At 58.4% G+C, this 22160-nt stretch overlaps 9 protein-coding genes across 9 annotated transcripts; 8 read left to right on the top strand and 1 right to left on the bottom strand.

The window, feature by feature from the left end:
* Positions 1–561: 561 nt before the first annotated feature.
* Positions 562–2538, top strand: HETIRDRAFT_10776 (uncharacterized protein; the record flags this gene model as incomplete). Its single annotated transcript, XM_009552158.1, has 7 exons — positions 562–645; positions 709–898; positions 970–1332; positions 1408–1766; positions 1831–1964; positions 2023–2200; positions 2392–2538. Coding segments are annotated over 7 exons (1455 nt in total), but the record flags the coding sequence as incomplete, so codon positions are not given.
* A 437-nt stretch (positions 2539–2975) lies between these two features.
* Positions 2976–3339, top strand: HETIRDRAFT_454790 (uncharacterized protein; the record flags this gene model as incomplete). The annotated part of the gene is made up of 3 exons (XM_009552716.1): positions 2976–3134; positions 3196–3230; positions 3294–3339. The coding sequence occupies 3 exons, from the start codon at positions 2976–2978 to the stop codon at positions 3337–3339; spliced, it is 240 nt and encodes a 79-aa protein (XP_009551011.1).
* Positions 3340–4467: 1128 nt separating this feature from the next.
* On the top strand, positions 4468–6535 carry HETIRDRAFT_480192 (uncharacterized protein; the record flags this gene model as incomplete). Its single annotated transcript, XM_009552715.1, has 8 exons — positions 4468–4551; positions 4688–5087; positions 5214–5388; positions 5446–5523; positions 5598–5827; positions 6012–6137; positions 6284–6434; positions 6490–6535. The coding sequence occupies 7 exons, from the start codon at positions 4468–4470 to the stop codon at positions 6346–6348; spliced, it is 1158 nt and encodes a 385-aa protein (XP_009551010.1). The 3' UTR covers positions 6349–6434; positions 6490–6535.
* Positions 6536–7053: 518 nt separating this feature from the next.
* On the top strand, positions 7054–10642 carry HETIRDRAFT_65373 (glycoside hydrolase family 31 protein; the record flags this gene model as incomplete). Its single annotated transcript, XM_009552219.1, has 16 exons — positions 7054–7206; positions 7312–7782; positions 7881–7923; positions 7984–8044; positions 8103–8296; positions 8374–8404; positions 8481–8725; positions 8795–8890; positions 8958–9226; positions 9302–9394; positions 9451–9515; positions 9638–9701; positions 9756–9797; positions 9861–10035; positions 10099–10210; positions 10279–10642. 16 exons carry the CDS (start codon positions 7054–7056, stop codon positions 10394–10396), a joined length of 2232 nt encoding a protein of 743 aa, XP_009550514.1. The 3' UTR covers positions 10397–10642.
* Positions 10643–12035: 1393 nt separating this feature from the next.
* On the top strand, positions 12036–13333 carry HETIRDRAFT_421637 (uncharacterized protein; the record flags this gene model as incomplete). The annotated part of the gene is made up of 2 exons (XM_009552714.1): positions 12036–12806; positions 12860–13333. The coding sequence occupies 2 exons, from the start codon at positions 12036–12038 to the stop codon at positions 13331–13333; spliced, it is 1245 nt and encodes a 414-aa protein (XP_009551009.1).
* Positions 13334–13872: 539 nt separating this feature from the next.
* On the top strand, positions 13873–15377 carry HETIRDRAFT_327225 (uncharacterized protein; the record flags this gene model as incomplete). The annotated part of the gene is made up of 3 exons (XM_009552713.1): positions 13873–14424; positions 14484–14643; positions 14704–15377. 3 exons carry the CDS (start codon positions 13873–13875, stop codon positions 15375–15377), a joined length of 1386 nt encoding a protein of 461 aa, XP_009551008.1.
* A 263-nt stretch (positions 15378–15640) lies between these two features.
* Positions 15641–16213, bottom strand: HETIRDRAFT_105372 (uncharacterized protein; the record flags this gene model as incomplete). The annotated part of the gene is made up of 2 exons (XM_009552712.1): positions 15641–16015; positions 16067–16213. The coding sequence occupies 2 exons, from the start codon at positions 16211–16213 to the stop codon at positions 15641–15643; spliced, it is 522 nt and encodes a 173-aa protein (XP_009551007.1).
* A 2751-nt stretch (positions 16214–18964) lies between these two features.
* HETIRDRAFT_247956 (uncharacterized protein) lies at positions 18965–19410 on the top strand (the record flags this gene model as incomplete). Its single annotated transcript, XM_009552711.1, has 4 exons — positions 18965–19018; positions 19077–19173; positions 19231–19304; positions 19366–19410. Coding segments are annotated over 4 exons (270 nt in total), but the record flags the coding sequence as incomplete, so codon positions are not given.
* Positions 19411–20588: 1178 nt separating this feature from the next.
* HETIRDRAFT_436331 (uncharacterized protein) lies at positions 20589–22115 on the top strand. Its single transcript, XM_009552710.1, has 7 exons — positions 20589–20757; positions 20823–20945; positions 20998–21361; positions 21421–21492; positions 21542–21630; positions 21689–21902; positions 21956–22115. Exons 1-7 carry the CDS (start codon positions 20612–20614, stop codon positions 22010–22012), a joined length of 1065 nt encoding a protein of 354 aa, XP_009551005.1. The 5' UTR covers positions 20589–20611; the 3' UTR covers positions 22013–22115.
* The last annotated feature ends 45 nt before the right edge of the window (positions 22116–22160 follow it).

The following is a 22160-nucleotide window of genomic DNA, read 5'->3' as shown; positions in this document are numbered from 1 at the left end:
GCCTGACCGTGAGTCGGTCGTTATCTCCTTCTTGATCCACAACAATGAAAGGACATCCACCAGGCGCGGTGAGCACGTCTCCCATGCGTGAACTTCGTCCCTATACTGCTGTTCTGATCGTCTCCAATCGATCATCGCCGTCTCTCGTCGATTGACCAAAAACCCTCAAAGACACATTCAAAGTCACCGGTCCTGGGCTTGGGAAAGAACTCACCGCTCCCAGACCTGGAATACGTTACCGGAAAACAGGAGCATGTGGTCGAGGCCAAAATAGAGGGTAACGGGAAGAGGTGAGCGGGAGCAGTGCCGTTCGACGGAGCATCGTACGTTATGCAGAGGCTGATAACGCCCCCTCCAAAATATAAGAAGTCGACGGGTTCGCAAGGCATGGGCTCGTCTCCGAAGGTGTACTGCCGCAGCCCTGACACGACGACGATGCAGGCCATTCGCCTGAACCTGATGCTAGTTTCCTTTGTAGTCCTCGCCTATCAGTTCCTGCTCGTGTTCAGTTCTTCGTCAAGCCCCGATGCGGCGGATGCCTCGGAGCCCGATGCCCCAACCTTTCCAGACTTGTACGAGGCCTCTATCGCCGAGCTGCAAGACGGTCTCTCGAAGGGCCTGTTCACGAGCGTCGACCTCGTCACGGTGCGCGACATTCACGCCCGTTCTCCCAGTCCTGCCAATTTCACTGCCCGGCGAGGGCTTTAGGCCTACTTTGCGCGCATCGAAGAGGTCAACCTTCAAGGCCCGGTGCTGCGCGCGGTCATAGAGACGAACCCCAGCGCGCTCGCCCAAGCAGCAGCGCTGGACAGAGAGCGCCGAGCCACGGGGGCCCGTGGGCCGCTGCATGGCATCCCGATCCTGCTGAAGGACAACATTGCCACCCAGGCCAGCGACGGTAAACAATCTCGCCTCGCAGGAGACCGGACCGATGCACACGGTATGACGTTGACCCGTCCGTCCTCGCAGGCATGAACACGACCGCAGGCTCCTTCGCCCTCCTCGGCTCCGTCCCGCCGCGCGACGCCACCGTTGCCGCGAAGCTGCGCGCGGCGGGCGCGATCCTCCTCGGCAAGGCGAACCTATCCGAGTGGGCGCACTTCCGCGGGGACCTCGCCTCCGGGTGGTCCGGGCGCGGCGGGCAGGCGACGAGCCCGTATTTCCCACAGGCGGACCCATCCGGCTCGAGCTCGGGCAGCGCGATCGGCAGCGCGATCGGCCTCGCGGCCGCCGCGCTCGGGAGCGAGACGGACGGGAGCATCGTGTCGCCGAGCAGCAGGAACAACCTCGTCGGGATCAAGCCCACCGTCGGCCTCACGTCGCGCGCGGGAGGTGAGTCCGGCGCCGCTCTCCGTCTGCGCGGCGCACGACGCGGGGGCTGACCTGCGCCGTCTCGATACCGCCAAGTGGTGCCGATCTCGGTGAACCAGGACACGGTGGGCCCCATCGCGCGCTCCGTCGCGGACGCGGTCGCGATCCTGGGCGTCATCGCGGGGCGCGACGCGCTCGATAACTTCACGCTCGCGCAGCCCGCGCGGGTGCCGGACTACACGGCGGCGCTGCGGCGCGACGCGCTGCGCGGCGTGCGCTTGGGCGTCCCGCGGCTGTTCATGCCCGACGACCAGAACATAGTCGCGGCGTTCAACGCGTCGCTCGACGTGATCAGGGCGCTCGGCGCGACCGTCGTCGACCCCGCGGAGTTCCCCGACGCGGAGGAGCTGCTGGCGTCGAACAACGAGACCCTCGTCCTGGACACGGATTTCAAGGTGATGCGCGCGCACGCGTGCGTGGCTTGTGTGCTCGCGCTGACGGCCGTGGCGTTTCTCCAAGGTCGACGTGCAGAACTACATCGCGGGCCTGCTCGCGGTCCCGACCGGCGTGACGGACCTCGCGGACCTGATCGCGTTCAACAACGCGCACCCGGACCTGGAGCTCGTCGCGCCCTTCTACACCTCCCAATCCGAGTGCGTCCTCCCTCCCTCCTCCCTGTCCACCGTGAGCGCACGCCCAAAGGATGTGCAGGTTCCTCGCGGCCGAGAACACGACCGTCGACGCCGTCTACTTCGCCGCGCTCGCGGCGGACCACGCGCTCGGGCGCACGCGCGGCATCGACGGGGCGCTGAAGAAGTTCGCCCTGGACGCTATCATCCTACCCACAGACGGTGCGTGCTCGACTGACCCCCCCGCGCGCGCACGCGCGGTCGGTCGCATTTTGCACCGTATTTACCGCCCTCTCGGCGATCGGCAGGTTTCACGTCGACGCCGGCGGCCATCGCCGGGTACCCCATCGTCACAGGCAAGCCTCCGCACTCCCACCGCCCCTCTCCGCCCCTGACGCCCCACCCTCTCTCTTTCGCCCCCGCCACTCGCGCAGTGCCCCTCGGCTTCCAGCCCGCAGACGTCGTCCCGGGCCCGGCGGCGCCCGTGGTCGAGCGCGCGCCGGGGCTGCCGTTCGGGCTCGCGTTCGTGGGGACCGCGTTTGCGGAGCGCGCGCTTGTGGGGTTCGCGTTTGCGTTCGAGCAGGCGACGCACGTGCGCCTTGCGCGGCGCGCGTTTGCGGCGGCGGTGCCGGCGACGCAGCTGGGGGATGTTGTTGGAGGCGCGAGGGGGACGTGATGGGCGGCGCGGCGCGGCGCGTGGGTGGCGGTTGGGTGCGGGTGTGGGGCGGGGACGGGTTCGTGTTTTCTATCGCTCTTTCATGTTTTCTTTCTGCCTCTGTTTCTGTTTCCGTTTCTGCTCTTATCCGCATCCCGGCTGGCGTGTACTCGTACTTCGAACTCGCGTCCCACACCCACGCGTGTTTGCGTATCTGCGTGTCTGGGGTACACATCCACACCCCCCCCCTCCGTCGACCGACTCGGGCTCAAGACGGACGACGGACGACGGACGACGGACGGCGGACGGCGCGCACGGGTAAGTTATAACAAGTATAAGCAACGAACGGGGCGTGCATGCGTGCATGCATGCATGGCGAGATGTCCGCGAAGCCACGCCGTGGACGCGTCTCGCGCGCGCACGAACCCCAGTCTCCAGCGACCCGCGACGCCAGGCGCCCAGGACGCCTGGCGGCCGCGAAGAGAGCCACATACGAGAAGCGTCTATATATATATATGGCAATACGCGTGTGCGTGGGTGTAAGTGGTATGTAGTAAGTCCGTGAAAAGTCTGAAGAGCGTGAAGGGGTCCGTCGGGCAGGAGCGCGAGCGTCGAGGTCGTGAGGCGGTACTACGGTACGTGGGTGTGCGACGTGCGTGAGGGAGTGTATATATAGTACGCGTGTGTGTGGTGGGTAGAGAGGAGGACGGAGGCGGGAACGTGCGTGCGGTGTGGGTGCAGTGAGGCGGTGAAAACAAAGCGACGACAAATGCAAAGACGGGACAGAGACGACGGACGGGAGACACAGACAAAGACAAAGGCGAGGCGAGGAGGTCACGTACGTAAGTAGAGTGGAAAGTCTAGGCGTGTCAACATCAGGCGTGGGTGGGTTCGGAGCGGAAAGTCTAGTAGTAGTGGGGAGACAGGGTCATGATAGCCCGACTGCGGGGGGTGGAGGATCAGATCGGACGGTGAGCGCTGCAGTTATTGTAGCGTCCGTTTGACCCGAGGGGGTCCGCACCCGAGTCCGCGTGCAAGTCCGAGTGCTATTCTTGTACATACGAGATGCGGCGTGTTCGTGCCCGCCGAACACCCCAGAGCATGGCGGCGACGCCCAGAGGGGGAATACATAACGAAACGCAGAGACGCCGAGAACGGGGGTGGGAATGGGCCGCGACCGGACGAATCACGGGTGGGGGCGGCGCCTGCGGTAGGGCATCCTGCGCGACACGGATGCGGGGACGGGGTCGGAGGCGGCGGTGTCGCGCGGTGCGGGGATTGCGGGGGCGGGCTGGGCGAGGGAGGGGGGCACGAGGGGCCGTGGCTCGGGCGGGGCGTGGGCGTGGGCGGCAGAGCGCGCGAGGGGGAGGGGTGCGGGGACGTGTTGGTCTGCGGGGCGCGGGGCGTGCGCACGGGGGGAGGCGTGGGCGCCTGTGAGGGCGAGGAGGAGGAGGGAGAGGAGGAAGGCGGGGAGGGCGGTGCGCATTGTGGGTGTGGGTGTGGGTGTGGGTGCGGGTGCGGTGAGTGCGGCTGGTGGGGGTGGTGTGTGGGCGCGGGGAGAGCGAGAGGCTAGCTCGGGGCTCTATAAGGAAGTGTGCAGGCAGGCTCGAGCGACTTTGCTGTGTGTGGTGGGGGCGGGGAGCACGTGCGCTGGGCTGGGCTGGGCTAGGGTGGGGGCGACGACGAGGCGAGAGCGGCACCTGAGTGGGGGGCGGGGCGAGGGAGGAGACGAGGGGGGCCCGAGGCGGCCTTTTGTAGCGGACAGGGTGGAAGAGACGGGTGGGGACTCGTAGACCGGTCCCGCGTCGCCCCACGTGGCACCGCCGACCTCTCCCCTCCTGCACCAGTCCTGCCCCAGAGCGACACCCGGCCATGACGAAACACAGCAAGAACAACACCGCGTCCTCCATCTTCTCCTACGCAGAATACAAGAAGCTCGACTATGGCACAAAACGCGTGAGCAGCATCCCTCCCCTCCACACCCACACCCACACGCCGCGGCCCTGTCCCTCCCTGTCCCTGTCCCTCTGCCCTCGCCCGTCGAGCCGTCTGCGATTCGAAACTGACCGCATCCGCGATGCCGTGCGCGTAGCAACGGCTAGGAAACGAGTCCATGCGCCGCTTCGACGCCTGCGCCCTCTGCTTGCAGCGCGCCCGCGACCCCGTCGCCTGCAACGAAGGCCACCTCTTCTGCAAAGAATGCATCTACACAGACCTCCGTGCGCCCCTCCCTCCCCTCCACGCCCTCGCCACTTCGGTATTGGTATCATGTGCGCATGCTGATTCCGCGCCCCCGGCCCCAGTCACGCAGAAAAAGGACATCAAGCGCCAGAAAGCCCGCCTCGCCGCGCTCAGGAAAGACGCAGACGCGGAAAAGACAGCCGCCCAGGCCGCCGCGCGCGCACGCGTCCTCGCAGAGTTCGAGAAGGGCCAGCTCGGCCTCGCGAACCCCGCGACCATCACCACCTCCGGCGACGCAAAGGACGGCGAACGTGCGTCCCCCCCTCCTTACCCCCAACCCCACCCAACCCACCCCATCCATCCATCCATCCTCCTGCCGCTTCTGCCAACTCAACTCGATCTGACCCCGTCGCATGCCGCGCTCCTGGCGCCCACAGCCCGCGGCACGAAGCGCAAATTCACATTCGACGCCTCCGCCGCCGAAGAGCTCGCACAGGCCGCCGAGGCCGCCGCCGCGCGCGCCATCGAGCGCGAGCACGCCGCCGCGCTCAAGGACAAGCTCCCTGACTTCTGGCTCCCGTCGCTCACGCCTACCTACTCCTCCTCCGCCTCGTCCGCCGCGTCCAAGGGCCACGGGCACGGGCACGGGGGAGGGGGAGGGGGAGGGAGCGGCGGGGCGCCGGCGTCGCTGGAGGACGTGCGCGTGCAGACGAGCTGTAGGGGCGGGAGCGTGGGCCATCCGATCGCGTGAGTGGGCTTGCTCGCGTGTGTGCGGAGTGCGGTCGCTGATGCGCACGCGCGTATGTGTGTGTGGGCGGTAGGTTGAAGAACCTCGTGCCGGTATCCTTCAGCATCCTCCCGCCCTCGGCGATCCCCACCGCGGCTCCAACCCCAACCCCAACCCCAACTCCAACTCCTGCAGCAGCAGGAGACGCCGCGCCAGACGCGGTGCAGGGCGCGAGCAGGGCGCCGCGCGCGGCGCGGGCGGAGGACGGCACCGCGATGTGCCCGGCGTGCAAGAAGGAGCTGTCGAATAGCCTGCATATATTCCGTGCGTGGTTTTGCGTTGGGTCGCTTTCGTTGCGGTGCGGAGCGCGCGTCTGATCTCTGTCTTCCCCGTCGCGAAACTCTTGCTTCGCAAAAACGAAACTACGACCACGACGACCATGACCACGGCCACGACCACGACCACGACCGCGACCACGACCACGCCGTCGCGCCGACGCGCCGCGCAGTGATGAAGCCGTGCGCGCACGTCGTGTGCAGGACGTGCACGGACACGCTCGTGCGCCCCGCGATGCAGTGCGTCGTGTGCGACCGGGAGCTCAAGCCGGCGGACGTGCTGGAGCTCAAGCGCGAAGGTGCGTCGGGCGCGCTCGCGCTCGCGTGTTTCGTTTTTTTTTTTTTTTTTGGTCGGGTGCTCATTTCCGTCGTGTCTTTTTTTTTTTTTTGGAACTGTGTGTGTTTTTGTTTTTGTGGTTGTGGTTGTGGTTTGCGCGCGCTGAAGGTACTGGGTTTGCGGGGGGCGGGATGGCGGAGACGTCGAAGACCGGGATCGCGTTTCAGGGGTGAGGGTGAGGGTGAGGGGTGCGGAAGTGCGCGCGTGTATCATATGCGGTGTGTTTTTGTTCGTCGTCCGTCTAGGGCTGTTGCAACGGGTATGCGGATTTTCCGCCGTGCGTGGCTTGTTCTGACCCGGCCTTCGCGATTCAGGTCTCAGAGTCTGCCTCGTAGTGCTCTATGTATAGTGCTTTTGGCTAGAGCGCCGGTGTGAACGCGAGTGGGCTTCGCGCTCGAAGGCCATCCGGCGATCAGACAGTAAGTGCGTCGCGCATACAGTCATGGCGAGCCTCCGGTGGGCACGCATGCGAGAGCATCTGACAGTGGTGTCACGCGGGAGCGGGCCCCTCGGCCTCTGTCCAGTGACCCCTGCTTCCATCTTCTCACCCCCGCAGCCGCGAACCGTCTTCTATCCCCCCTCTCAGCGTCGCGGCATACGTGCGCCCTGCGATCCATCGTGACCCCCCGCGCCGCCCCTGTATTGTTCCAGGCTGGCGGATTACGGTAGGTGCGCGTGGCTGGGCGGTCCGACGCTCCCGCACGGCGTATTCTCGCGACGTCGATGCCGGGGCGACGTCGAAGCGGGGAGGGTACTTAAGAGATGTATGTGTGCGCTCGGCAGGCGTTAAGCGAGTGCTGTTGTATTTCGCGCCCTGAACACTGACGTCGACGTCGACATCGACATCGACATCGACATCGACATCGACATCGATACTGATGCTGCTGCTGCCGCTGCTGCTGCGCTGCGTGAGCGCGACCGCGGCCGCCGCGGGCCTCGCGCTCGTTGCGGCCGAAAGCTCTGACACGTATTTTCAGCCCAACTCGACCGGCGTGAAGCTGCAGAACGGGTACGAGCGCGTCTTCATCCAGGTGCGTCCCCAATACCCTATCTCGCACACCCGCCTCTGCGGAACGGGCTTACCGAACGCCGCCCCGCCCCGCCCCGCCCCGCCCCGCCCCACCCCACCCCAACAGCCGTTCGGGAACCACGGCTTCCGCGTGCGCGCGAGCCTCATGAAAGACCCGACCGGGACCGAGCTCTCCGCGTTCGTCGACCCCCTGCTCGAAGGCCCCGGCGCGAACACGCTCGCCGTCTCCAGCGTCGTACCGTACCAGGGCAACGCCACGCTGCGCAACGGCGCCCTCGTCGCGGAGCTCGCGGACGGCGCGCTCTCCTTCTTCCGCGTCGACGCGCGCGGCGCGCGCGCGCCGCTCACGGCGGAGTTCGCGGACGACAAGGCGCTCCCCGCGCGGTACTACGCGCAGGAGTTCCGCGCGTCGAGCTTCGCGGCGCAGTTCTCGTTCGCGAGCGCGCCCGACGAGCAGTTCTTCGGCGCGGGGCAGCAGGCGTGCTGCGGCGACCACAGCGTGAACAAGAAGGGCCACGTCGTGGACCTCGTCAACTTTAACTCGCAGGTGCCGATCCCGGTGCTCATGTCGAACAAGGTGCGTCCGCGCGTCGTGGGCGCGTCGTGTGGGCCCGGTGTTGGGAGTGGGCTGCTGAGCTGATGGGGACGGCGGTCGCGCGCGGGTGCTGCCGGTAGGGCTATCTTTTGTTTTTTAATTATCCTGGGCAGGGGCGGATAGGTCGGTCGTGCTGTTTGGCTCGCTCTGCGTGTGATCGCGTGAATTTGCTATACATCACAGAACTCGGCCCGTATAAAACGCGCTTCGTCGCGGACGAGGCGACCGTGATCGACTACTACATGTCCGTCCCCGTCTCCGCTCCCGTTCCCTCCCTTATGCCCTGCTGAACGGTTCCCCAGCACCACTGCGCCCGTGGGCGACTACGACGCCCTGCAGCAGCAGTACACGGCCGTGACCGGGCGGCAGCCGACCCCGCCGGACTTTATCCTGGGGTACCAGCAGTCGAAGCTGCGGTATTATAACCAGACGCAGGTGCTCGACGTCGCGCAGAGGTTCCGCGACGAGGGCATCAACCTGTCGATGATCGTCGTAGGTGCGTGTCCCGCGCGGCTCTTCGTTCGTTCTATGTTACGAGGAAGGCGGCGAGGCTCACGTGAGGGTGCCCCGCAGACTTTTTCGCGTGGAAGTACCAGGGCGACTGGTGAGCCTCTTTTCGACCCTCGACCGCGCGCCTCGGGAGCCGTGGGGACCCCTGACCGAGATGCCACCGTGCGCAGGTCGTTCGACCCCGCGTTCTTCCCCGACCCGGAGGGCATGGCCGCGCAGGTGAAGGAGCTGACCGGGGCGGAGATGATGGTCTCGCTCTGGCCGAGCGTCGAGAACCTGTCGGAGAACTACGTGACGCTGCAGACGAACGGCTGGCTCGTGGCGACGCGCGACGGGCCGGGCGTGACGGACTCGTTCGCGGGCGTCTACACACGCCTGGTGGACTCGACGAACCCCGCCGCGCGGGAGTTCTTGTGTGAGTGCTTTCGCGGCCGGTGATCGCGACCGCGAGGGTACCGACGCTGACGCCGTCGCGGTTCGCTAGGGAAACGGCTGAACGACAGCTACTTCTCCAAGGGCATACACAATTTCTGGATCGACCAGGCCGACGGCGGCACGCTCGGCGAGCCCTGGGAAAACAGTGCGTGCCCTCACATCTTCGTGCTGCAGCTGTGCGAGAGCGTGCGCCGACGAACGGAGCGGCGCAGACGGACAGGACAACATCCGCGCGATCCCGTATAACCGCGTGTTCGCGCAGTACTTCATCGGCTCGCAGTCCGCGGCGGGGAAGATGTACCCGTGGCTACACCAGCAGGCGATCGACGAGGGACTGCACAACCTCACCGAGGCGCCCGCGGCGGCGACCGCGTGCACGTACATGTCGCTCACGCGCAGCTCGTTCGCGGGCGGGCAGCGCTTCTGCTCGTATCTCTGGAGCGGGGACACGATCTCGCGCTTCGACGTGCTGTTGCAGCAGGTGCGTGCGTGTGTGCATGTGTGGCGGGGGCCCGTCCGGTGCTGAGTGTCGCTGGTGTTGTTCATGGAATGCAAGATCACGGCGGGCGTGTCGGTCGCGGCGTCAGGCTTGTCGTCGTGGACGCTGGATATCGGCGGGTTCAGCGGGCTGAATGTCGATACGCAATCCGTGCGTGCTGTTTCTCTCGTCCTTCGAGCGCGGCTGATGCTGAGAGGGGTCGTCAGGGCCGCGAGCTGTTTGTCAGGTGGCTCGCGATGGGGACCTTCCTCCCATACGTAGGTCTTTGCACGTCTTCACATCTGCGTCGGCGCTGAAACGACGGGGCGGATATAGATGCGGGTCCATGGGTATATGAGCTCTTGCATCACACTTCTCGACGCGCTGACTCGACTGGGCATGCGTCCCTGATAGCGATCGGGACTGCAACATCCCAGCCAACAACTCTCTGAATTTCGCTAATCCGTGCCCGAACGAGGTGCGTGCGCACTCCTTCTCGCCACCGGCGCGGCATTGACCGCGAATTTTTCAGCCTTGGTCATACGGCGCAGACAATTTCCCCATCATCAAAAAAGTGACCTCCTTCAAGGAGCACCTTCGCTCAAGCTACGAGCCGCGCTGATCTGTTTTGGAACAGTACATCGCCCTGCGGTATCAGCTTGTGCCCTACGTCAAGGCGCTCTTCCAGCAGCTGCAGGCGACGGGCCGCACGATCATGCGCCCGCTCTACTACGACTTCTCGCTGAGCGACCCGTTCGTCGCGAACGCGACCGCAGCGAACGACCCGCTGGTGGTGCATCAGTTCTTGCTCGGTGCGTCCCGTGCGAACACAGCCAGCGCGATCGCCGTCTGACCGTGCGCTTTGACCGGTTCAGGGCCCCGCATCCTCGTGTCGCCCGTGGGCGAGCAGGGCGCGACCTCGAAGACGGTGTACCTGCCCCGTCTGACCGCCACGCAGCTGGAGCAGAACTTCACGTGGACACACTGGTGAGCCCCTGCACATCCCTCTTTCTATATATACTGCGTCTAACGCGCGAGGCCGCGCGCTCCGCGAGGTGGACGGACGCGGACTTTGGGCAGGGCGGGAACACGGTCGTCGTGAGCGCGCCGCTGGACCAGATCCCGGTGTTTTTCTTGGGGAGCAAGGACGACATTTTTTCTGGGAATATATGATCGAAGCGGGGTGGGTCGGGTGTTGTATGCAGGCTTTGACGCGATCCAGATGCCCTTGCGCGAATGCGCTTGCCAGAAAGAGATGTTGGACGGAATATGTGCATGAGCGCCGTCGCCGTCGATGAACCACAGCCGGAAGGCGTGATCCAGAAATGTCCTTCGTAGCCATCAAAAAATTGTAATACCTGACCCATGAGAGCCCAGAGGCTGTCTAGGGATATAGGCAATGCCGCGTCGCTCCTGTTCAAAGCCAAAGAAAAAAGCTCGATCAGATCATTGACCTGCTCGGTGTGAGGTTTGAACTCACGACAACAGCCTCAAGAGTACGCACCTATCTATTTAGAGAACTGCGCCCTGCTGACCGAGCATACACTCTGTGGAATTTGAAATTGATTGGCACCCACAAGGACCCACACCGGCCCAAAGTGCGAGTCATGTCTATTGCTCACCGTCGCGCCTTGCGAGGCGAAATCATAGCCAGATTTCCGCTGTACTACCCCTGAGAAGTATGCTAGAGCGCTGTAGCCTGCTCCAATGAACTAGACCAGCAGTGCATCCCGTCATCCAATGAGATCTCGATCCACTCCTTACGTGGGCCTGCCAGCAACTTTCATCGCGGTTGCCATCGAGTCACTTCCTGTCTCTTCGTGCACACTCCGCTCTCAGTGGTCGAGCATGACATTGCTCCATTGAACCTGGTCTCTGACTGCAGGACGAGTCATGGTGCGGCCCCGTTGGATGCAAGATCAATATTTCGGCCTTACTTCCGCATACTCCGTCGCAAGCACTGGTTGCGGTTTTCCAGTGAAGAACGGATGGTAGTCTCCGCGACAGCAAGTCGACAATTGGACCCTTGCATCTCCCTGCACGAGCCGGCAGATGTCCTTCACTTGATGGTCGCTCTATCGGCGACAGTACCTTTGACCATACACGTCTTGGTCAACACCGCGTTCTTGTCACTGGCTGGGTTACCCCACCAGGAGTGTCATCTCTCCCCGTCCATAATAATATTTTTTCCAGGATTCATCGCGTGATGGTGCGGAAACGCTTGTCTGGATCAATCACACCAAATGTCTACGAATACACGCGTTGTCCAGGCCCGCGCCATGACTGCAGCTGTCTGACTTGGTCGATGCAGATACTCACGTTCATCTTAGCCTCATTGTGATGTCCCTAGGAATGGCGGTACATGGCGCAATGTGAGGATACAAATACCGGTGTTTACGCGCCGACAGTTGCGGATCTGAAGTTTCACGACTCCTACCTTGGGCGCTGCTTGCGAGCACGTATCTCGAAAGCCAAACATAGGAAGACCAGGCCATGCATAATGACATCATCAGCAAGTCCAAGCGAGGACAATTGAACGCTTTGTTGCAACCACGTGAGTGGCAAGCCCGCGATATAAGTGCGAACACGCTCTCTGCTTTTACATCTCCGACACACTCTTCTCACTCCCAATCACTTCAACTCCGTCGTGTCTCGGTTCAGAACACTACGCGACGCGTACCTAGATCTCCAAATACAAGAGCACACAATACAAGGACGCTGAACACGCGAAAGCCACTCCGCCCCCTCCATCCTCGATCGTGGCGAATTCACTAGACCACGATTGCTCGATATTCAACTCCACGGTGCCACCATGATCACGAACCAACGGCTCTTCCGCGACCTGTATCGCAATGTCATGAACCAAAACTACAGCATCTTTACAGAGCACTTATTCGACGTCGTTCAGATCGCAGCGGAGCGCGAGTTGACGGCAGACCTGCCCACGCCGAGCGATGGCATCGCAATCGCGTGGAACGCGGTCTCGAACGCGACGATCCCGAGGAAGGCCAACAAATCTAGACGCAACTTCGTCCAAGATTCTCGCACAGCCCTCCGACTGAACAGAAAGGTGCACTACAGTCCCGTATCGGACCCTCCCCTTGATCTCGACCTGGGCGCGCTCATCCAAACCCACGCGATATTATCCTGGCAATGCCAGAAGCTGATCGATGCGGGGGTGGATTTAAATATGCTATCGCCTGGCATGACGGATGCCACCACGAATGAGGACACGTGCGTCGAGCTCGACTCGCCGTCCGAGCCCGGTGCCACCACCTGCGGAGTGTGCCACGCAAACGCCAAGGTCGACGGGGTCATCAATCATGGCTGTATTCTATTCTCCCAGTCCGCGCGCGAGACCGTCCTGTCCATGCGAGCCGGGACCCAAGTCTACGCCAAATGCGTCGCACGGCAGCTCGTCGGGCATGGCATGCGGTCGGAAGTAATGGCACGGCGTGCGGCTGCGCTTTGCAAAGACATCTTGAAAGAATTGCGCGCTGATGGCCCGCATGATCTCGTCAAGGCTTTCAGTCGCGAGGCGCGCCATGAGCTCCTCACGATATTCAACCAACACTGGCATCCGGTGCGCCATGACTTCTGATCCACGGCTGCCGCATCATCTGACAGTATCTCCAGCTGTACGGACAGTGGCGAGTGGGAGGATCAAAGACGATCCAAGTCAGTGATCTGCGGAAGCTAGGTACGACTTTGTCAAAGGCAGTGGCTATCTTCCTCGATGAGGGAGTGGCTCGCGTGACAGATGTGCATGACTGTCTAGATATACTAGCCAAGGGGGCACCTTGGAAAGTTCATCTAGCGGCCATGCACACCATGTTCACGAGTATCACCTGCGCAAAGATGTGCAAGGGAAAGAGCAAGGATCGTGCTCTCCACTTCCGAGCAACTGTATTAGAGCGCAAGAGTAAGGACGAGTTGTCGGCGTGGGGGTCGAGTCCTGCAGTACGCGAGATGATCCAGGTGAGCGATGCGAAATGTCCTCGATCTCCAGAAGTGTCCACTGAGCGACACGGTGCGTACGCCCAGGATATTACCAGTGTTATTGACTCTTGGAGCCAAAAACCCACGGCAGGCGCCACCCTCGCTTGTTGACATTCACTGACGAAGGCCCCCCCTCTAAGCCCACGGGCCGCTAGAGCTGACTCACAGACGCGCCCAGCCTCCCCCAGGCTGGAAAGCTGGGCTTTAGAATCGGAAGGATCGAAGGCCTCGAGCCCTTCCGATCTGCGAGGAGGGACAAAATGGGTGCTGTGCCGCGGTGGAGATTATTTTAAATATCTCCTTCTGAGATCTCGCCTAGGCCGCTGACTTGTGCGATACATTTGTAGCCACATGCTTTCATTGTAGTTGTAGGCCATGTTGTACTCTGTGTTATCAGGCCCCCCCAAGAAGATTTATGTGATTATGTCTCGATACCGCTCGACTGACCGTGAAGGGGCCAAAGTGACACGAATCTTCGATGTGTTCGCGAGTGATCGCCTCAGATCCCATTATGTATGATCAGATAAGATGAAGTGACGACGCATCAACGCATGTTCTAGATAAGGCAGCGTGGTCTCTTGTGCTTGGGCATCTGCACCAACACCCTCCGTCCCAACAACAACACCTCCCTCGTATAAATACACTTCCAGATGGAACTGAACCCGAGCACGAGCGTGGAGACACTTCGCGCAATAATTTCCACCATGGACACCGTCAACACCGCGTCCCAACCCTCGTCGCCCCGCTCGAGCGCCTTGCCGTCTCCTCCAGACAGCCCGGACTCAATATCCTCCTTTCCTTCGCTGTCGTCTTCGTTCTTCTTCTCGTCCGCAGCCGCGAGCCCACCGCACTCGCATTCGCACAGCGATCACGACCGTGAATCCGTTCAGGAGCTGATCATACCCTCTCTGACGCTCCCAGCAGCCCTTCGGCCACCCACTGCGTACGGGAAGACCCTAGGAGACGTGCGATTGCTGGTCCTCGATGCTGACGTGGCCAGTGGCTCCTCCTTTACGTCCACTTTGTTCGAGGAAAATGAGGACGTTGTGGATATCGGCGTGTCAGAGCCAACCGAGAACGGATTTGTGCAACGAGCCTCGACGGACTGGGTTGAGCAGCGCGATGCACACGGGCTCGAAAGGTTCGAGCCTGCGCACAACGTCGAAATCCTTCAATTGCCAACCTACAATCACAATGATGAGGTACGTGGCCATGTTCAACAGCAATGATCGGCGTATTGATGATTCCTTTGCCAATAAAGCTCGACAATGTCGTACAATCGATACAGTCGATCGTCCATGGGCCATTTCACGATGTTTGTAGTGTCATTGACCCTCGATGTTCTCCATCGGCTCTCCTCTTGAATCTTGTGTCCTCTCCCTCCATGCCTTTCTATACCGCACTCATAGTCCACGCACCTAGTAAGCGCGCGCCCCATTATGCCATTGCGTTCTTTCGACTCATCACCAGTTTGCTCCTAGCGCTCTCTTCTCACGACCGCACGATCATCACCACCCTCAGCACTGATATACCTATAATCGTCTTCCCACCAGCGCCAGGCCAAAATCTCCACCGCGCTCACGTGTCGTCCTTCCGCCCCACTTCCGCCCACTCCCTCCGCGCCGGCCTCTTTCGGTCACCCGAGACTCTTGCAACCTTGCGTATGGAAGCCGCAGACCGATTCTTGCGCTGGCGTGAAGTCGACAGGGCAGTGCGCGCCGTGCATCATGCCCAGTCCGCTCCTACTCGCGACCAGCACCCGCCGCTATACGATGCTCCCACAGACGACGAGTACCAAACGGATCCTAATCACGATAGACGGTCCACCGTCAACAGCCGGCCACAGCGATGGAACAAGGCCGAATGGGAAGCAGAGTGGGATCGCATGCTCTCGCACGACGTCGCGCGGCGCATGCGCGAGGACACCATCACTTCCGCACCTCCCACACTCCCGCGCGCACAGCCGCCCACGTCCTCCTGCGCACCCATCGCCTTCGACCCGCTACACCTTCCGTCCTTGTTCATGTTCTCGCTCTCACTTCTCGCCCCGATCAAGGCGCGCATCGCGCAAGTGAAGCTTTCGGGGGGTCCGTTAGGGATGCTGATCGCCGCGACGCTCGGCACGGGGATCTTTATTGGGCTCGCGTGTCGGTGATATTCGTGTAACAATGTGTGGGAGAGGTGCTTTGATTCGCATCTGCTGTTGTTTTGTTGGTTGTTCCAGTACTTGTCTTGTTCCACGTAGTTGTACGAACCCCGCGTTATTCTCGCTTATTTATATTCACCCACACTTGGATTTCTATCGTTTGTCTGCGCTGTACGTGGCGGTGAATGATGGTTGTGTGGAGTGTTAATAACAAAGAATGCAACAACGGATGCAACGACCTGACGATGGTCCGAGGAAATCAACTATGTGGTTTATGGAACCCCTTCCCTCCAGAATTTCCTCCGCTTGGTCTCCTTCCCTCCGACACCTCGCACGGTGAAATACAAAGTAGACAATCGTGAGCACTGAGCAACAGTTTGCTTGAATTCGCTGTTTGTCAGATGAACGCTTGGTACCGTGAGGGTTTTCAGGGACGGGTATTGGCGAATCATCTCGACAAAGGTTTGTGAGTATTTGCATTCCCGAGAATCATCCGACACGAGCTCTAGATGCTCCAGCGAAGGCGTCGGGACGACGGCCTGTATCCACTTGAAGAGGGCCGCGAACTGATGTTTGAGAGCCACACCTTGATGCCGCACAGTAAGGTCGTGAAGCTGTCGAAGTCCAGGGTATGACGCGGGCGCCAACTGTAAGAGGTGTGAGTAAGAGTCGAGAATCCGATGGGTTGGATAGCGCACCTCATAGAAGTCTTCTAGGAATGCGTCGTAGTAAATATCCAAGATCTCCAGGTTCGGCGTGCCCTCCAGGAGAGATAGAATCACGTCTTTTGAATGTGTGTGGCCCGGGCCTATCGTCAAGCTCTTCAGGCTGGATATATTCAGCATGGCCCTCAACGTGGCAGTGTCTGCTTCTTGAGGCAAGAGTCCATGAGATCGCTAGGGAACTATTGCTGAGTTTGTGAAGGAGAAACGAAGCGAGGATGGAAGGACACTTGCATGGATGTGTAAACTTTCCAGGGCAGGAAAATGGTCCGACCACGGTACAAAACGGTGCAAAGCATAGGAAGACGGAGAGCCTAGCGCGATTGCCTTCACGTTGGTCAAACGAGCCAGAGATGGGTGATGGATATGCGAAACTTCGAATGCCCAAGTCACTTCAGCAAGCTTTGGACAGCGCACCAAGGCATGGACAACGGGGTCCAGGATGTCAGGCAGGACGATTGGCATCTCGGCGACGCTCATCGAGTATCGTGTCAGGTTGGGCAACTGTGACAGCTTTGCGTCCCAAAACAAGGAGTCGTGTAAGTATGTCGAGTACAGTCCTGGCTGAGGTCCCACAACTTGCAACTCTGGCGTCAATGGGGGGCATGTAATTATAGAAATGAAGCTGACCAATATGCTGAAGGCTGCGCACATAAGTCCTTAAATGTGGATATTTGTCGATTGTGTCGAAGGCATTGTGCGTCTCAGGCTATGCACAATCCGTATACTGTCAACTTCTCTGACCATTCCTGACAAGTTACTGGACAGACCTTATCTGAGCGCAGCATTTGCGTGAATTGTATATCCCGATACAAGCTGAGTGCTGCAGCCTCCCCAAGAAACCTACATGTTCGTGCACAGGCTGCAAGCGTCGGGTTGTCGTCGACGGTAGCAAATATAAGACAAGCAACATCGAAAGGAAGATCCATAAAGCCTAGCATATTGTTTGCGAAGGCACAAGATGAGTGAAATATATCTGGTAGAAGAGAAGGAGTTCAGTTTCGTATCTTGCTCATATGGAACAGTGGAGGCTCGGTCAAGCGCAGGCGCTTAAGTGACGCGCTTCTAATCATCACGTGCTATACACGTGATCGTCGCGTTGAACTCAAAAGGCGCCTGTCGTTCTCGCGTGTCTTACCAGCTACCTCACATTCTTGTCTGACAGTATCACGCTCACGACGGTTCAGTATTTATTTAGAAGGACGAAATACATTGCGAAACCACCATCAATGCCATCGAACAATATCCGCACCAAGCGCAAGTCTACAAGCGACTTACCTGCCAGTGTCAAGCGCCCCGCCAAGCAACCTAGGACAACACTTGATTCATTCTTTTCACCGAAGGTATCTGTCCTCACGCGGTCTGGAATAGATGGTATAGCAGGAGGAGAAACGGATAAGCTACACGATGTGACGCTCAGCGAAGAGCAGAAGAGGATATTGAAAATGGTGGTTGACGAAGAGAAGAATGTTTTCTTTACGGGATCTGCAGGTGCGTGGAGCATTGTTATGATACTTAAATCTCTTGATGATGATGCATCTAAACAGGAACTGGGAAGTCGCTGCTTTTGAAGGCTATTATTGCAGCACTTCGGAAGAAACATGCGAACAAACCTGATGTTGTGTCTGTCACTGCCAGTACAGGCATGGCAGCTACGAACATTGGTGGTAGGTTATTTATACCATTTATCTCCCGTGCAGAGCTTTACTGTAGCCACGCTACAGGGATGACGATACATTCTTGGGGGGCAATTGCGCCAACAGTCGAAAACGTTGAAAAACTCATCAGCTACATACGTACGGCAAAGCCTGCTCACCAACGATGGAAGACCACAAAAGTTCTCGTCATAGACGAAAGTATGCGCTGGAGATACATTTGCGAACCTTATGTGCTAATTTTCCGATCAGTCTCGATGGTCGATGGACACCTATTTGAAAGACTAGCCGCCCTTGCCGACAAGCTAAGGAAGAAGACTGATAGGCCATTTGGTGGCATTCAGGTTCATTCCACATTGCATGGTTTGATGCTATCCATTCCTAACGCGTGTCACTCTCTCAGCTCGTCGTGACTGGCGACTTTTTTCAGTTGCCGCCAGTCACAAAGGGAAAAGAAGTACCTTTCTTTGCATTTGAGTGCGATGCATGGAAGAAGTGTATCGATAACACAGTCATGCTAACACAAGTATTTCGTCAAAAAGACGATAGTAAGTCACCTGCTCTGTTTTACTCTGCACAACTCTCATGATATGTGGCAGAGTTCGTTGAGCTTTTAAATGAATTACGCCATGGAAAAATCTCGCCCTCAGCAATCAACGAATTTCGTGCTCTGTCTCGTCCTCTCCCTATGTCAAGTATGGTCCTTCCACCTACCGAGCTCTTTGCGGTTCGGGGTGAAGTTGAGCGGGCAAATTCATCTCGCCTCGCTTCGCTGAAGTCACCGCCTTTCGTATATATCGCTCGTGACTCAGGATCGGCTTCTTCAGAACGGCGCAAGACTGTGCTAGCTGGCATGGTTGTGCCCGAAAGGGTGTCGTTGAAGACTGGTGCCCAGGTGATGCTTGTGCGCAATGTTGACGAAAAACGAGGACTTGTTAATGGCGCTGTCGGTCGCGTTTTGGGATTTCATCCTGTGATGGCTGGTAAAGCTGAAGGAGTAGTCAGAGAGGTGACGCTAGATGCACATGGTAAACCTGTTCAGTCTCTTACCGGCAGCTCAAGTGGTGGAAAGGAAAACCAGAGCCCACCAAGCGCGAGCGACAAGCCGAGCAGCGCCAATGGGAGAGGCAAGGAGAAGGATATTAAAATGGGCGATGAGCTCTTTCCCCTGGTCGAATTTCTCACTCCCCTAGGCAAGGAAACTGTTATTGTTACACGAGATGAATTTCGTGTCGAAGACAACGAGGGGACCGTGCTAGCGAGGAGAGTCCAAGTGAGCTCAGTCATCCTCTTTCGCGTGATGGACCCCGGCCAACTCCAATGATGACTAGGTACCACTTATTTTGGCTTGGGCTATCTCAATACACAAAAGTCAAGGACAAACAATCCAGCGAGTGAAAGTCGATCTCGGAAGAGTTTTCGAAAAAGGTGGGGGTCTTACTGCTGCTGTTGCTAATATGCTCAACTGCAGTGGAATTCTCCCAGGACAAAGTTATGTTGCGCTATCCCGTGCGGCATCAATGGAGGGCTTACAAGTCTTGCGATTTGATCCCAATAAGGTGTGTTCTATGAACGAAATGACCTGTGGACATGCCTAGGGTACAAACCGTACACCTCCAGGTCGTAGCACACCCTAAGGTTATAGAGTGGAGCAAGACATTGTCAAGCTGTATTGAAGTAAACTAGGCAGTGACGGATACTGTACTTAGAGGTGAGTAACCGCCGCTTCCCGACTCATAACCACATGCTCAATGCCTACGTCTTCCAGCTATCATTATTACGTTGCTCGTGTTTATAAATTATGCGCTCACTGGGGATGTTCATCCACAGGGGGGTGATTCCTTCGCCGGCATGTAGGCAGAAAGCAGGCAGTCCATTTCCGAAATTTCTCTTACACAGATACTGGGAAGAGTATATTGCTCCTCGCGGCTTCAAAACGTACTTATTCTTCTTTAGGGTGCTTCACATGTCACACCGGCCTTATCATGATGCGGAGGTGAGTTCTCGAGACCGTCACTCTTTCCCCACTCAGTCGATTGTGTCAGTGCGGTTGTTCGATGAGCCATTAACGAACTGAAGGTTGTGTACATTTTGTGAATTTCTGGAATGATCCAATCGCCACCAAGTAAAGCGCGTGCTTTTACTCGTCCCATACTAACTTTTCAAATCCTGCTCGTTATCAATATAGGGACAACGCCCACAGTGAAGGCAGAGAGACAGCGGATTAGAAGCCTGCGGATTCCGCTATACCTGCCGCCAGGTCCGCTTTGTCTTCTCCCGTATGTTCCATCGCTCCCTCTATATCCCGATTGCTGTCAAGCTCACGAGGTCACGAACTGTATTCGTAGGGCTTCCCGTCCGCCCTCGTGCCACCCATAAGTCATACAGCAATATGTTTCGCGGATTGATGACTATGCCCGAGTGGCCTACATCACATCATCACTCATATTCGAGAGTCACGAAGGTGGATGCGTCGGTCATATGCTGATCACCATCGGCCAGAAGCTAATCCACGATGTCTTAATCCGTCGATGGTTCAGGGTCGTCAAATGCAAAGTTGGAGATATACTAACCTTTTGTCGGGTTTGTTTTAGCACGACCAGCTTGGATTCTAGATGCGAAATTGCCTTCCATGGACGTCAAGGGAGAAAATCGCGCGGCATATCACAGACTCGTTTATACCCCGTGCAAGGAGCTCTAACCGGGGAAGAGACGTTGTCTCGTGACGATGCTTTGGTACCCAGGCGCGCTCCTCAAGGATACGTCCGTCTATACGTCAACCTGATTCCTGAGAAAGTTTTGACAGCTTATAAAAGGCTTCCTATCTAAAGTCGAGTCCTCCCACCCCCCTTAGGTGTTCTCCATCATGCCTGGCGCCATATCGTTTCCCGAATTTCCAGACGATGTTCCCACTGTCCCTCTGTTGATCATTGACTATGCTCTGATCAAAGCAGGGGATGAGAAGGAAATCGATAGACTGTGGAAAGCTTCGACTGAGCTTGGCTTTTGGTAGTGCGTATTCGATGACCCCCCTTCAGGTGTGTTGTTCGTAGAGTTGATACTCTCGAATCTTTCAGTTTGAAGAACCATGGAGCCGATGACGAAGTGGCAGGAATGTTTGACATGGGTGCAGAGACTATGGACCTACCTCTGGAAGAGAAGATGAAGTTTGAACAGGGTGACGACGGCATGTCGTTCGGGTGAATACCTCTTGCCGGAAAGAGCGTCATTTATTGCTCACAATCTCTACAGCTATAAGTATGCGGGTGCCAATGCCACAGATGAAACAGGAGCACTCGACCGCGTCGAATTTATCAATGTCTCCAAGGACGATGCAATTAGCTGGCCCACCCCGACGCACCGTACTTACCCTTCAACAGTTAATGCGCGGATGCCATCGACTATCATTCCATTCGTCCGCAAGTCCCTCGAGGTGACCAACACGATCTTGGATGTCTTGAACGATCGCCTCGGGCTTCCCAAGGGTGCTATTGCTAAGAGGCACAGCTTGATGGAACATAGTGGTGGCGAAGCAAGATGCATCAAGTCGCCGAAGAATCTGGAAATGTCTGCGGACAAAGCTACACTCGGAGCGCACACGGACTTTGGTTCTTTGGTGAGTTCGAAGGGTAGATGTCATCTGTCTTGCCGTTTGTTGACTCCGAGCATCAATAGTCGTTCCTTCACAACCGTCTCGGCGGACTACAGGTCTTTCCACCTGGTGCAGACGGCTGGAAATATGTGACAGTGAGCGCGGCAGTGGATTTGGTCATATCCCGTGCTGATCTCACTGAAGCCTATTCCCGGGCACGCAATCTGTAATCTCGGGGATGCCATGGCTATCTTCAGCGGCGGAATTCTGCGTTCGAACCTTCACCGTGTTGTGTAAGTTATGCATCCGATCCAGCCCCTTAACGTTCCCTTACACTAGGGAAATTGCAAGCCCTCCTCCCAAGCAACAGGCGGCGTATGACCGTTGGTCTCTCGTGTTCTTCACGCGCCCTGGAGAGTCATGGAAGATGGTACCTCTCTCGGAGGAAAGCGACATGATCGCAGAAGCAGTAGCCAAGGCACCGCCGGGCAAGTTTGACATCGACGCGACAGCTGGGTCGTGGTATGCTAGGAGGATCAAGAATCAGAGGATTGCCAATCGCACGGTCTGTTTTTTCGGATCAATCCTATACAGCTTGATTGAGATTTACTTGAGCAGGGACCTGAGACATGGAGGGCGAGCCGGGGAACTGAATATCGACCTGAGGTTGCTTAAGCAATACTGGTCTTGGCCCATGTAGAATTAGTGTGGCTGTGGTTCATGTGCACTGATTGCTGCGACGATTTATGTACGAATAAAAGATGAGTGTCAGTATGTGAAGAACAACCCACTTGAGGCGGCGCGCGAGACTCGGCAGTGTGCA

Source organism: Heterobasidion irregulare (genome assembly GCF_000320585.1).
Source record: "Heterobasidion irregulare TC 32-1 unplaced genomic scaffold scaffold_10, whole genome shotgun sequence".
Classification (NCBI taxonomy): domain Eukaryota; kingdom Fungi; phylum Basidiomycota; class Agaricomycetes; order Russulales; family Bondarzewiaceae; genus Heterobasidion; species Heterobasidion irregulare.
This window is presented reverse-complemented; position numbering and strand designations above follow the sequence as displayed.